This window comes from Oryx dammah, unplaced genomic scaffold (assembly GCF_014754425.2).
Source record: "Oryx dammah isolate SB20612 unplaced genomic scaffold, SCBI_Odam_1.1 HiC_scaffold_13, whole genome shotgun sequence".
NCBI lineage: Eukaryota > Metazoa > Chordata > Mammalia > Artiodactyla > Bovidae > Oryx > Oryx dammah.
Window position 1 is genome coordinate 28,310,718 of NW_024070197.1, and position 10,400 is coordinate 28,321,117.

A 10,400-nucleotide genomic window follows, 5' to 3' on the forward strand; every position below is an offset into this window, starting at 1 on the left:
CTTAATCTGTCTCATTTCTTCATATACCATACCTCTGAGGACAAAAGAATTCCCTTTTGTCCATTTCTTTTGACAAAGCAAATGTTAAAGTTTAAGAATTCATCTTGCAGTTAAAATTTGGAAACTTTGTACAGCTTTATTACCTATTATTACATGTTTAGGGGTTTGGTACTGCTGTTTTTCTAACAGTTAACCCCAAATTAAACTAGTAAGAAGGTGAGAACTTGGTCTCCACTTGATGTGGTGGTAGCTAGTCGTGGTCTCCCTCCAAACCAAGCTTTAAGATCCAGTAGCTTCTTTATTTTCAACTCTCACATTGTTAGATGTGACACTGAGATATACTTAAGGAAGCAAAACATTCCAGTAAGTGTTTCTCCAATTTGAGAAGTGCATAGGTCCACTAGCCCCCCCCCCCCTTTAATATAACTTCAATGTTATTTTTTACTGTAATGTTATGGAATGTGTACGGAAAAAACTCTGCCTATAGTTTTATGGAACCAGACCACTTACCATGAACTGATGACTGTTTTGGTGGCCCTATCACTGCTTACCACATATTGGTGGGCAGTGTTAGGACTGGGGCAGTGGTGGGACTCCAGTGGAGGTGCCGGCATCATTGTGTGTCACTGGGAAATAATCCCAGTGTCTCCTACCTTCCCCTTAGCGACACTGCAGCCACTGTGCCTCCAGACTGCTGTGATGTCATCTGGCATTTGCTGGAACTGAACACAATTATGAAGTACGTTCTTCCTAACAGCACATACTTGGTGACAGTTAAGAGTATTACCACTCGGATTCATCGTGATGCATTCTGAAGCAATACTTGATTAGAAGGTACTCATGCTTCAGTTGATGGCTGAGAGAAAAACATGTCGACTCTGTCAGAACTCAGAGACTGACAGACACACTGTCCTGAGGGGTAAGACTGAGGCCTACTCGGGCCCCAGCTGTGCTTGTAGATGGTGAATTAGCCACTGGACTCTGGATGTCCATTTCATTTCTAATGCAGTAGGTAATGGTGCTTCCCTTGTAGGCTGATGTGAGAATAAGATGCAGGTAAATCTCTCCTCCATGAAGACAGTGGGTGTTCAGTAAGTCTTTTCCCCCGTGGGTGCTAAAGAAGCCACAGATAAAAGAAGACATATCGAGTGTTTGAACAACATAACAGTCTTTCAGTGGGTTTTGGATAGCTTTAGGTGACTGTTATCATTCAGGTGGATGGTAGCAGAATGAGGAGGGTTATCCATGGAGGAGTTTGACCACTGTCTCTTGCTCACTCTTCATCCATTTAAATGTTTCTGTACACTTCCATGCTGTGCTTTGCTCTCCTATGCTGTAGCACTGGGCAGAAAGAAGTCCAACGAAACAGGTTTTGCCCCTTGTATCTTATAGGAGCAACAGGTATCATCTAGCAATTTGATATGAATGAAAAAAAATCTCCCAGCGACTACTGAGAAATAAGTCCATACATTTAGATAGTTGGAAATAAACCTGCTTAATGTTTATTCCCAACAGGTAAAAACTGAAAAATGACAGCCCAAAGGAAGGGTGGAAATCGCTCTTCTGAAGTAATAGATTCTATTTAGAAACCCATTAAATAGGTTTGGTAAGCCACTGAGTTTTTGAAGTTAAAGCAAAAATTCTTCCTGTGAGCCAAACATGGGGTACCATGCCAGTTCTATTCTGGAATATCTTATGCGTGGCCCCGAGACTGGCCTAAGTGTTACTTGTGGAGTTAATCATTACCCCAGCAGTTGTCTAAATTGCTTGATTCCGTGCTTGGTTCGACAGTACACATATACTAAACTGCTTGATTCCACTGGGCTGTACACATAGGAGTCTCAAGAGAGCAGCATGTTCCCTTTGCTCTTTGGGGCTGGACTGGTGGTTCTGAACCTAGTGAGCTCTGCTAGGAGCCAGAAGACAGGACCCCTTAGTGGCACTGGGGACCAGCCCCTCTTCCGTGGAGCAGATCGACACGACTTTGCCATTGTGATCCCTCCAGGAGGCACAGAATGCTTCTGGCAATTTGCCCATCAGACTGGCTACTTCTATTTCAGTTATGAGGTGGGTACGTGGTCATACTGGGGACTTGTTTTTCTTGTTTGTTCATTTCCTTTTATAAAGGGGGTCGGTCAGGTTTTAAATAAATACAAAGTTCTAGTTGTCTTTACTATGCTGTGACTCCCCACCTGTTAGTGAAATGGGTCTGCAGTTAAATGGAAACTTGATAGATGAATAATCACTAAAACATATGGCTTGGCTTCTCAAATTTGGGGCTGTGGCAGTGTGCTCGAAGTCATGGGACAAACTGGGTGCCTCTTCCTGGAGAGGTAATCATCACATTTACTTGAATTTGGAGATGAGAGGGGAAAGAAAGAGTCCATTTTTTAAATATTAAAATAATATGGATATGGTGCCAAGCTGAATGAAAAAAAATCACATGGACTTTGGAGACAGACCCAGAGATTTCAAAGATGCTTTAGTTAATGAAGTTGGAGAAACAATATTACTCAAATTCCCGCAAATTGAAGAATCACCGACTCAAGGTTTCTCTATGTAGTCAGTCCTTTTGCTTAAATGCTTTAAGCCAAGTACTTTAATCTATGCTGTGCCCAAGGATGGTCTGCTCAACAGTAACTTAGAAGCTGTTCATTTCCTTTGTTCTTTATCTTGGAAAACTATTAACTTTCTACATTTTGTTTACATATTAAAAAACTATATTAATCTTATTCCAATGTAACTTAAAATTAATTTTATACTAATCAGAGGTTTTCCTTATCTCTGAATTAATAATAGAATAGTAGCTACCACAGAGCTCACAGCCTGGGCTTATCAAGATCCAGCTTGGAGACAAGTACCTATTGAATGCCTTACTTGCTGTCAAGTATCAAATAAGCCCAAGTCTGGTATACCACTGGGGAGGTCAAAACCAAGTGAGTTCAGCCAAGAACTACACGGCCAGATTCAAGGTCTGAGACGTGTTTTCTCACCAGGGGTGCTATTGGCATTTTGGACAATTCTTTGTCTTGCTTACTGTTTCTAACATGGCAGGATGTTCAGCATTGCTGCCTCCCTGCCCTTCCCTACTCACACGCAACATCACTGCGATACCTAGACCCAAATTCAAGGTGGGGCTGGGCAGTACCATCCCTGACTGAGAACTGCTGTACCGATGATCACTGGATGTCAATCTTACCATTCAGTTAGCTTCCTGATGATGTAGCAGGGGCTTTTCTCCCTCTTTAATGTGTCTTGGCAGGTTCAGCGGACTCTAGGAATGTCACATGACCGGCACGTTGCTGCCACTGCACACACCCCACAAGGTTTCCTTATAGAGACCTCTAAGAATGTTCGGGGCCAGATTAACTTCTCTACCCACGAGACAGGTCTGTTTTCATTCTCACAGCTATTGTAATAATCATGTATTTCTTTGAAATTGGGAAAATAATGAGGAAATATTGAAATTAGTAAGTACTGAGATGCAAAAGCCCTGACTTTTCCACATATGGATGGTGAAACAGTAGGGAAAAAAAATTAACCTTGAACACCAGAAACCAGATTTCCTGTAGACTGCCAATGGCCAAGGACATTAATCAGATGTCCTTGATTGGGCTCCAGAAGCTCGATTTTATTTCATCATCTCCAGCGAACCAGACTATGGGAAAGTGATCAAAACAGGCAGACCCATTTATGATACAGAATTACAATTAATAAATTTATTATGGGATAGTACTCCAGTCATCAGAACAACTTGAGCCAGTTACCAGAAAGCAGATTCAGAATATAAGGAAATGCACGGCCATGACAAATATCCACATTCTACAACAAAGCACTTCTCCAGTCACCAGAAAATTCCCACAGCCAGATAGAGCCTGTCCTCACTCCGGACAGTACTCGTCAGTTTGAACTGTTCTCTGTACCAGCCAGGTGCACAAAAAAAGACAGTATTTCTCAACAGGTACATAAGACAATCCTTCCGTTCACAGCACAGGCTATCAGCATTATCATTTAACATCTTGGCCCTGATAAGCCAGTGGTGCCTTCCAGTCACTTAAGATAATCAAACACACTGCAGCATCTTTCGACCCTGCTCCTCCCCACTGCTCCCCCACTGCCACGTGCAGGAGGTGACCCCAGTTGAGAATAAGCATCAGCACATACCCCAAACCACAGCCCCCATACAGACCACCTTGCAGGAAGTCACTCCTGGATAGCTTCTTTCATTCACACAGCATCCATCTTTTTCCTGCTTTCAAGATCAAGATGATATCCCAGCTCTAATGGTGTACAAGCAGGCAAACAATATGCTCTTAATATGCTTGTGGTTAGAAATAGCTTAAAAGATGTGAGAATTATAGGTTGAAAAAGATGAAAACGTTTTCTATCCAATACAGAGCTCAAGTTACTAAAATTTGGCAAAACAACATTATACTATTTAGTAAGTATGTTTCAAGAGCGAGCAGGATCTTCCACATCAAAAACTGAATCTGCAGTTTTGTCTATAGTAGCACATTTAATTTTGGAGAACAGTTATCTCCAGGGAAATTTAGAGGGTGGGAGGGTAGGAGATCAAGAACTTGGTAATGATCTCGGAATTTGTACAGGTTTTTATCAGCTTTGTCTAGCAAACCAGCAAAATCGCTTTGGTTCCGTGCAAGTATACCTCAATTTTGGAGTCTTCTATGAGGGGCCTGAGATGGACCACAAAGAGAGTGAAAGAAAACAACTGAATGATACTCTGGATGCAATTGAGGTAATTGTTCTGTGGGAGAGAAACATCCCTGGAAACTAAGTTTAAATTTGGAGGAAAGATTAGAATTAGTGGGAATAATATCATACTAGTGAAAGTTCATTTGGGTAGAAACCAAACAGGCAAAAAGATTTGACGCCTTTAATTAATTTTGTGACTTGGAGCTCTTCAAAGTCCTCACTTGTTTTCTACCAGGCATCAGCAAATAATGGCTCATAGCCTTTTAATTTAGATATAACACACCACTTTCAGTGTACAGTTTAGTCGTTTACAAGATCCTGCAACCATTACCAGCATCTAATTCCAGAAGTTTCATCACTCCAAAAATAAACTGCATGCCTGTTATTCACTCTCTGTTCTCCATGACCCCACAGTCCTGGGTAATCCCTCACTAATCTACATTGTTTCTATAGAGTTGCCTGTTCTGTACATTTCATAGGAGGGGACTCATACAATGTGGCCTTTTGTGTTTGGCTTCTTTCACTCAGCATGTTTTCAAGGTTCAGCCACACTGTAGCATGTGTTAGTTCTTCATTCCTTTTTCTGGATGGATAATATTCTATTGTATATATGCATCGTATTTTGTTTATTAGCTGGTAGACATCTGGGTTATTTCCACTTCTTGGCTATCATAAATAATGATGCTGTGAGCACCTGCATATAGATTTTTGTGTGAACATACTTCTATTTCTGTACACATAAAAGTGGTATACTCTGCTAGTATGATAACTTTTTAACTTCAATGAGGAACTGCTCTTTTCCACTGTGGGTAACACATTCTACATCATACCAGTAGTGTTTGTTGAGAGCTGCAATTTCTCTATATCCTTGTCAATGTGTTATTATCTTTGTTATAGCAATCTTAGTGGGTGTAAGTGGTATCTTGTGGTTTTTGAGTTGTGTCTCCAATGACTAATGACACTGAACATTTTTCCACGTGTTTTTTGGCCTTTTGTATATCTAGTTCAGAGAAGTGTCTATTCAAATCCTTTGCCCATCTTAAAATCTAGTTTTTTTTAAATGGTGGAGTACTAAGGGTCCTTTATATATTCTAGATAACAGTCTTTTATCAGATATATGGTTTGCAAATATTGAGTTGGCCAAAAAAGCTTGTTCAGGATTTTCTAGCCTATCTTCCAGAAAAACTTTTTAGCCAATACAGTATTTTATCCCACTGTTTGGGATCTCTCTCTACTTTCCTGACAGTCTCCCTGATGCACAAAAGCCCAGTTTTTGTACGTGAAGCTTTACTAGAACAAAACAATGCTCATTTGACAATTACAGTTAGTCCCCGTCTGTATCTGCAGGTGGAGAATCTGAAGATATGGAGGGCTGACAAAGGGACCAGAGCATCCTCTGCAGGTCCTGGGACCAATCTCCCCGCAAATACTGAGGGACAGCTAACTGGACACATGTCCGTGGCTGCTTTTGTGCCACAGTGGCAGAGTTTAGTAACCGCAACAGAGACTATCACTTGCAAAGCCTAGAATATTTACTGTCCGGCCCTTCAGTAAAAAATTTGCAGGCTCTTATCTTTTACCATATACAAAGAACAGAAAACACTGCCCAGAACGGCATCGATGTGCTGAATATATGTCTACATCTAGACATACTCTGGAAGAGCTTTGTTTTTCATTGTAAAAATTATTTTTTTAAAAACTGAAGTCCAGGTAATCTTTTCATATACAACAAAACTAGCCATTTACCAACAACTCCAATAGCCTATTTTTTTTTTGTTCTGCACCCTCAATAGCCAACTTTTACATATCATAAAATCATGTGAATATAGGAGGTTAGTGCTGGTGGGTACCCAGGTGAGGCTAGATGAGAGGTAGAAAGGAACCCTTTCTGTATTTCATTTTCTGTCCCACAGGAGAGCACACGAAAGGTGCATTACAATATCTTTCACATGTGGCGACACTACAACTTCGCGCGCATGAGAAAAACAGCTGACTTTTTCCTTCTCCAATCAAACTATAACTATGTGAATTGGTGGTCAACAGCCCAGAGCCTTGTCATTGTTCTTTCTGGTATCCTGCAGCTGTATTTCTTGAAGCGTCTCTTCAATATCCCAATGACTACAGAAACACAGAAGCCAAGATGCTAAGCTCAAATGACTACAGTGCCCTAGCTCTTTCCTTCTGGGGCACAAGCTTTGTCAAACCTCTGTAAAGTTGTTGGGGGAAAAATCAATTTTAGAAAGTCGTACTCCATGGCTCTCATCTACACAGGCAAAACAGCAATAAAATAATAAAATGTGTCAAGTTCTGACACTGATTATTTCTAAAGTATACTAAATGTTACCATCAAAATACTGCCTATCATATTGCAAACTCTTAACCTTCACTGTATCTATTTAGAAATTAACAGAGAACCTTGGAAGGGACAAGAGCTGAAACAAATGGGACAAAAATATATAAACTGGGTTTTGTATGTTGCATACTGAAACAGGAGTTGTAGAGTGCTTTGCTGTAACTGAAAAATGCTTTCTTTTTAGATGTCATCTTTGAAATTTAAAATAAGCAGTATATGCACTAAAGAAACTACAATACAGGGAGTTAAATTTTTTCTATATGCTTTTTTGCTAAAAAATACTTTAATAATTCTAAAAGTAATTTTGGAAGGCATGGGGGAGGACGGAAGAGCTGATTTATTATTGCAGGGTCTCTGATTAGTGCTTTTTGTCCAATCCAGTGAGGTAATTAAAGATTTATAAGAATATACATATAAATGAATCACTCCGCTGTACACCTGAAACTAACACAATATTGTACATCAACTATACTTCAAGAAAAAGAAATTCAATTAAAAAACCAAAAGATTTATAATAGAAATCAAGGTGATAAAAATAACATTCAGCCGGGGATCATAAAACTCAAGAAAAAGATCTAGAAAACCGCTTGTTAAAGCCAAGGTAACATAATCAAATTATATTCATAATACCCTATTCTTAGTAACAAAAATACTCAGTATAAGTGTTACAAAAACAAGTCTTAGCATGTATTCAACACCATCATTTGCCAAGCATTGTGTTAGGTGCTTTACAATCATGATTCTGAATTCTAAAAACTATTCTTAGGAAGATGGGTAAGGTATTTATTGAAGTTTAATGACTCATCTAAGGCCATATAGCTGGTAAATGTGAGAAATGGTGTTTGAATCAGAGTTTCTTCTTCCACACCACACAGCACCTATCATATAGAAAAACCACAGAATAAACTACCCTTACTATTTTATCTATATTTCATTTGTAAAATCCCAAACATGACCTACTATTATGATATGGCAATATCTATCTTTCATAATATTAATAAATAGTTAAGAAAATTCATTATGTCACTAAAATTAATTTCCTGTAAAAAAAAAAAAAGAAAGAAACTTCATTATGTTCTTATCACGTGTTTGGAAAACAGTGTTATCACAGATAACAATAACAAGCTATTCTTGTCCTCAGTTCCAACAGTTTAGAACCTGTTACTCAAAACAAGAAGCCCTCTGATTCAAATATAAAACAGTAATCTATTGAGTCACAATCACCAAGATCCAAAACCCCATTTTTAAGTCATTTCTGCATAGTAAGAATCCAGCCTGCATTTGTCTGTGATAGAGAAAATATTAAACTAAGAAATCCCTGAAGAGGTCACAGTGTTGACAAAAATTCAACATGACGGTGGCGCCTACAGAGACACAGGAAACAAAACCAGGCCCTTCCACACCGCCACAAGTCCTTGCGACGATTTTGCTTTAAGTCAATGTCTCTTCATGTCGCACATATTCCCCAATGTCTGCTTGATGAAATACCACAATCGCCATGGGGTCTACTTTCCTGCAGTCTTGTGTGGACTTTGCTGCCACCCCAAAACCCTGGGATTCAAAAGAAGAGACACTGATTCACTCAAGTCATTCCATAAATACGCATTGAGGTCTGGAAACAACAAAGACGAAAAAATACAGTTTTTTGAAGAATTCAAAAGGTGCCAAGAATTTAGCCTCTGAAGAGCAGACTGAAAACACATCCTTCTTGAAAGAAAAGATACTTGATTTTTTAACAGCCACCATCTCTACTCACCAGAGGGACATCTGCCATGGAGTACACGACGACTCCCTGGTACTGAGAAGTGTTTTCAGTGATTCGCCCAAGTCCAGATTTCAGCACATGGTTCCCATACAGGAAGGACTGCTCTGCTCCAGGTTTTATCCATACTTTATACTAGAAGAAAAAGAATTAAACCCAAAAGACATAAAAATGCTAACAGTTACACCCTTGTAGATTAGCTAGCTACTACGTCTGTGGTTTATTTTTCTTATGAACTAAAGCTTTTATACTTTTACATTGAATTATGGGCGTGTATGTGTATGTTCAGTTGCTCAGCCGTACCCAACTCTTTGTGACCTCAAAACTGAAGTACTCTGACCTACAATACTATGTCAGTTCCAGGTACAAAAGATAGTGATTGTTATTCCTACACATCATTTATTTTGTCATATGAATTTTCAGGGAAAGAGGCCTGTTTCCCTTAAACCGTTCACTCCATGACGAGAACTACCAAGAGATTCTTTCCTCAACTCTTCAATTTCTCCCATGGGCTAAAAGTTTAACAGCTCTTTTTCTGTACCCCACTGTGCTCCTCTTCATAGCCACCTATTTGCTTTTGGGTCTCGAGCTGCGTCTGCATAGGCTTTTCAATTTTTGCTCGAGATAAGGACCACTACGCAGCCCCACAGGGTTAGCCCCCAGCCCCAACGACGCCCAGGTGGCAGACGTACAGCTTCAGGTGCTGGCACTGACCCTAGGCAATGGTCAGGGACTCCGCTGCATAGCAGATGTGCCTAATTCTGCGTTCTGATGTGGCCTTCAGCCTAGACTGTCTCCATCCCTAGTGGTGAGCTGAAACCACCCCACAAACCTTGGCATAGGGTGCTAGGTAATCCAGAGCCGTGATGTGCAACCGAAACTTATGAGTCTTGGTGAATTTTCCGAAGCATGTCCCCAACGACACCAGCTTGTCACCGGAGATATTGGCGGCCAACTTCAAAATCTTCTCACTGAAGAGATAGGGAAAGAGGAGGTGAGGGAGTACGGTGGGACCCAGGCCCGCACCCGCTCCACGCTGCCTACCTGGCCCCGCGCCGCCTCACCTCACGTAGTACACCCGGTCGTTGTGCAGCCTGAAACAGTAGGTGCCGTCGGGCCTGTCGACCAGCAGCTGAAGATTCTCCCCGATGCTGAGAGCAAAATGAGGACTGGAGACTGCGCCCGGAGTCGCCCACGCACCGCGCCCCCCGCCCCCCCCCCGCCCCTCCCCGCCAACCACGCACTCCCTCTTCTGCTCCAGCACTCTTACTATTTTGCTATCTTCTCAAACATTACTCGGGTCTCCTCTTCAGTCAGCGGCCTCATTTTCCCGCTGGGTTGGAACGCCGGATCCTCGTGCCTCAGTTAGCGGAAACGGAAGCCCAGCCGCCGGCCGCTCCTTGGCAACCCCAAAGCCGGCCTCTCTAGCTGCTTTCTAATCGTTCCCCACGCTAGCGCCCCGTAATCTGGAGGACTCTCGGGAAAGCAAGCCGGCCTGACGAGAAACCATAGAGACAGTGACCACCCCCCCCACCCCCAGCCACTTCCGGTTCTAGACTAGAAAGTCAGCGC

The 10,400-nt window shown here is 41.3% G+C and overlaps 2 protein-coding genes across 4 annotated transcripts in view; one reads left to right on the top strand and one right to left on the bottom strand.

Annotated features, from left to right (window-relative positions):
- Positions 1-10,381, bottom strand: part of NIP7 (nucleolar pre-rRNA processing protein NIP7) — a 31,779-nt gene extending 21,398 nt beyond the window's left edge. The window contains exons 1-5 of one of the 3 annotated variants that reach the window (XM_040253240.1): positions 10,099-10,381; positions 9,893-9,979; positions 9,661-9,799; positions 8,823-8,963; positions 3,691-8,617 (exon numbers count right to left, since the gene is read on the bottom strand). In XM_040253240.1, coding sequence (XP_040109174.1) covers positions 8,498-8,617; positions 8,823-8,963; positions 9,661-9,799; positions 9,893-9,979; positions 10,099-10,154 — 543 coding nt within the window. In that variant the 5' untranslated portion in view covers positions 10,155-10,381 and the 3' untranslated portion in view covers positions 3,691-8,497. Of the gene's footprint in view, positions 1-3,690; positions 8,618-8,822; positions 8,964-9,660; positions 9,800-9,892; positions 9,980-10,098 lie in introns of those variants that run through there. The other 2 variants (XM_040253242.1, XM_040253241.1) reach the window with 2 other exon arrangements.
- Positions 21-7,030, top strand: TMED6 (transmembrane p24 trafficking protein 6). The gene is made up of 4 exons (XM_040253239.1): positions 21-2,067; positions 3,263-3,389; positions 4,608-4,756; positions 6,627-7,030. The coding sequence occupies exons 1-4, from the start codon at positions 1,855-1,857 to the stop codon at positions 6,858-6,860; spliced, it is 723 nt and encodes a 240-aa protein (XP_040109173.1). The 5' UTR covers positions 21-1,854; the 3' UTR covers positions 6,861-7,030.
- Positions 10,382-10,400: the final 19 nt, after the last annotated feature.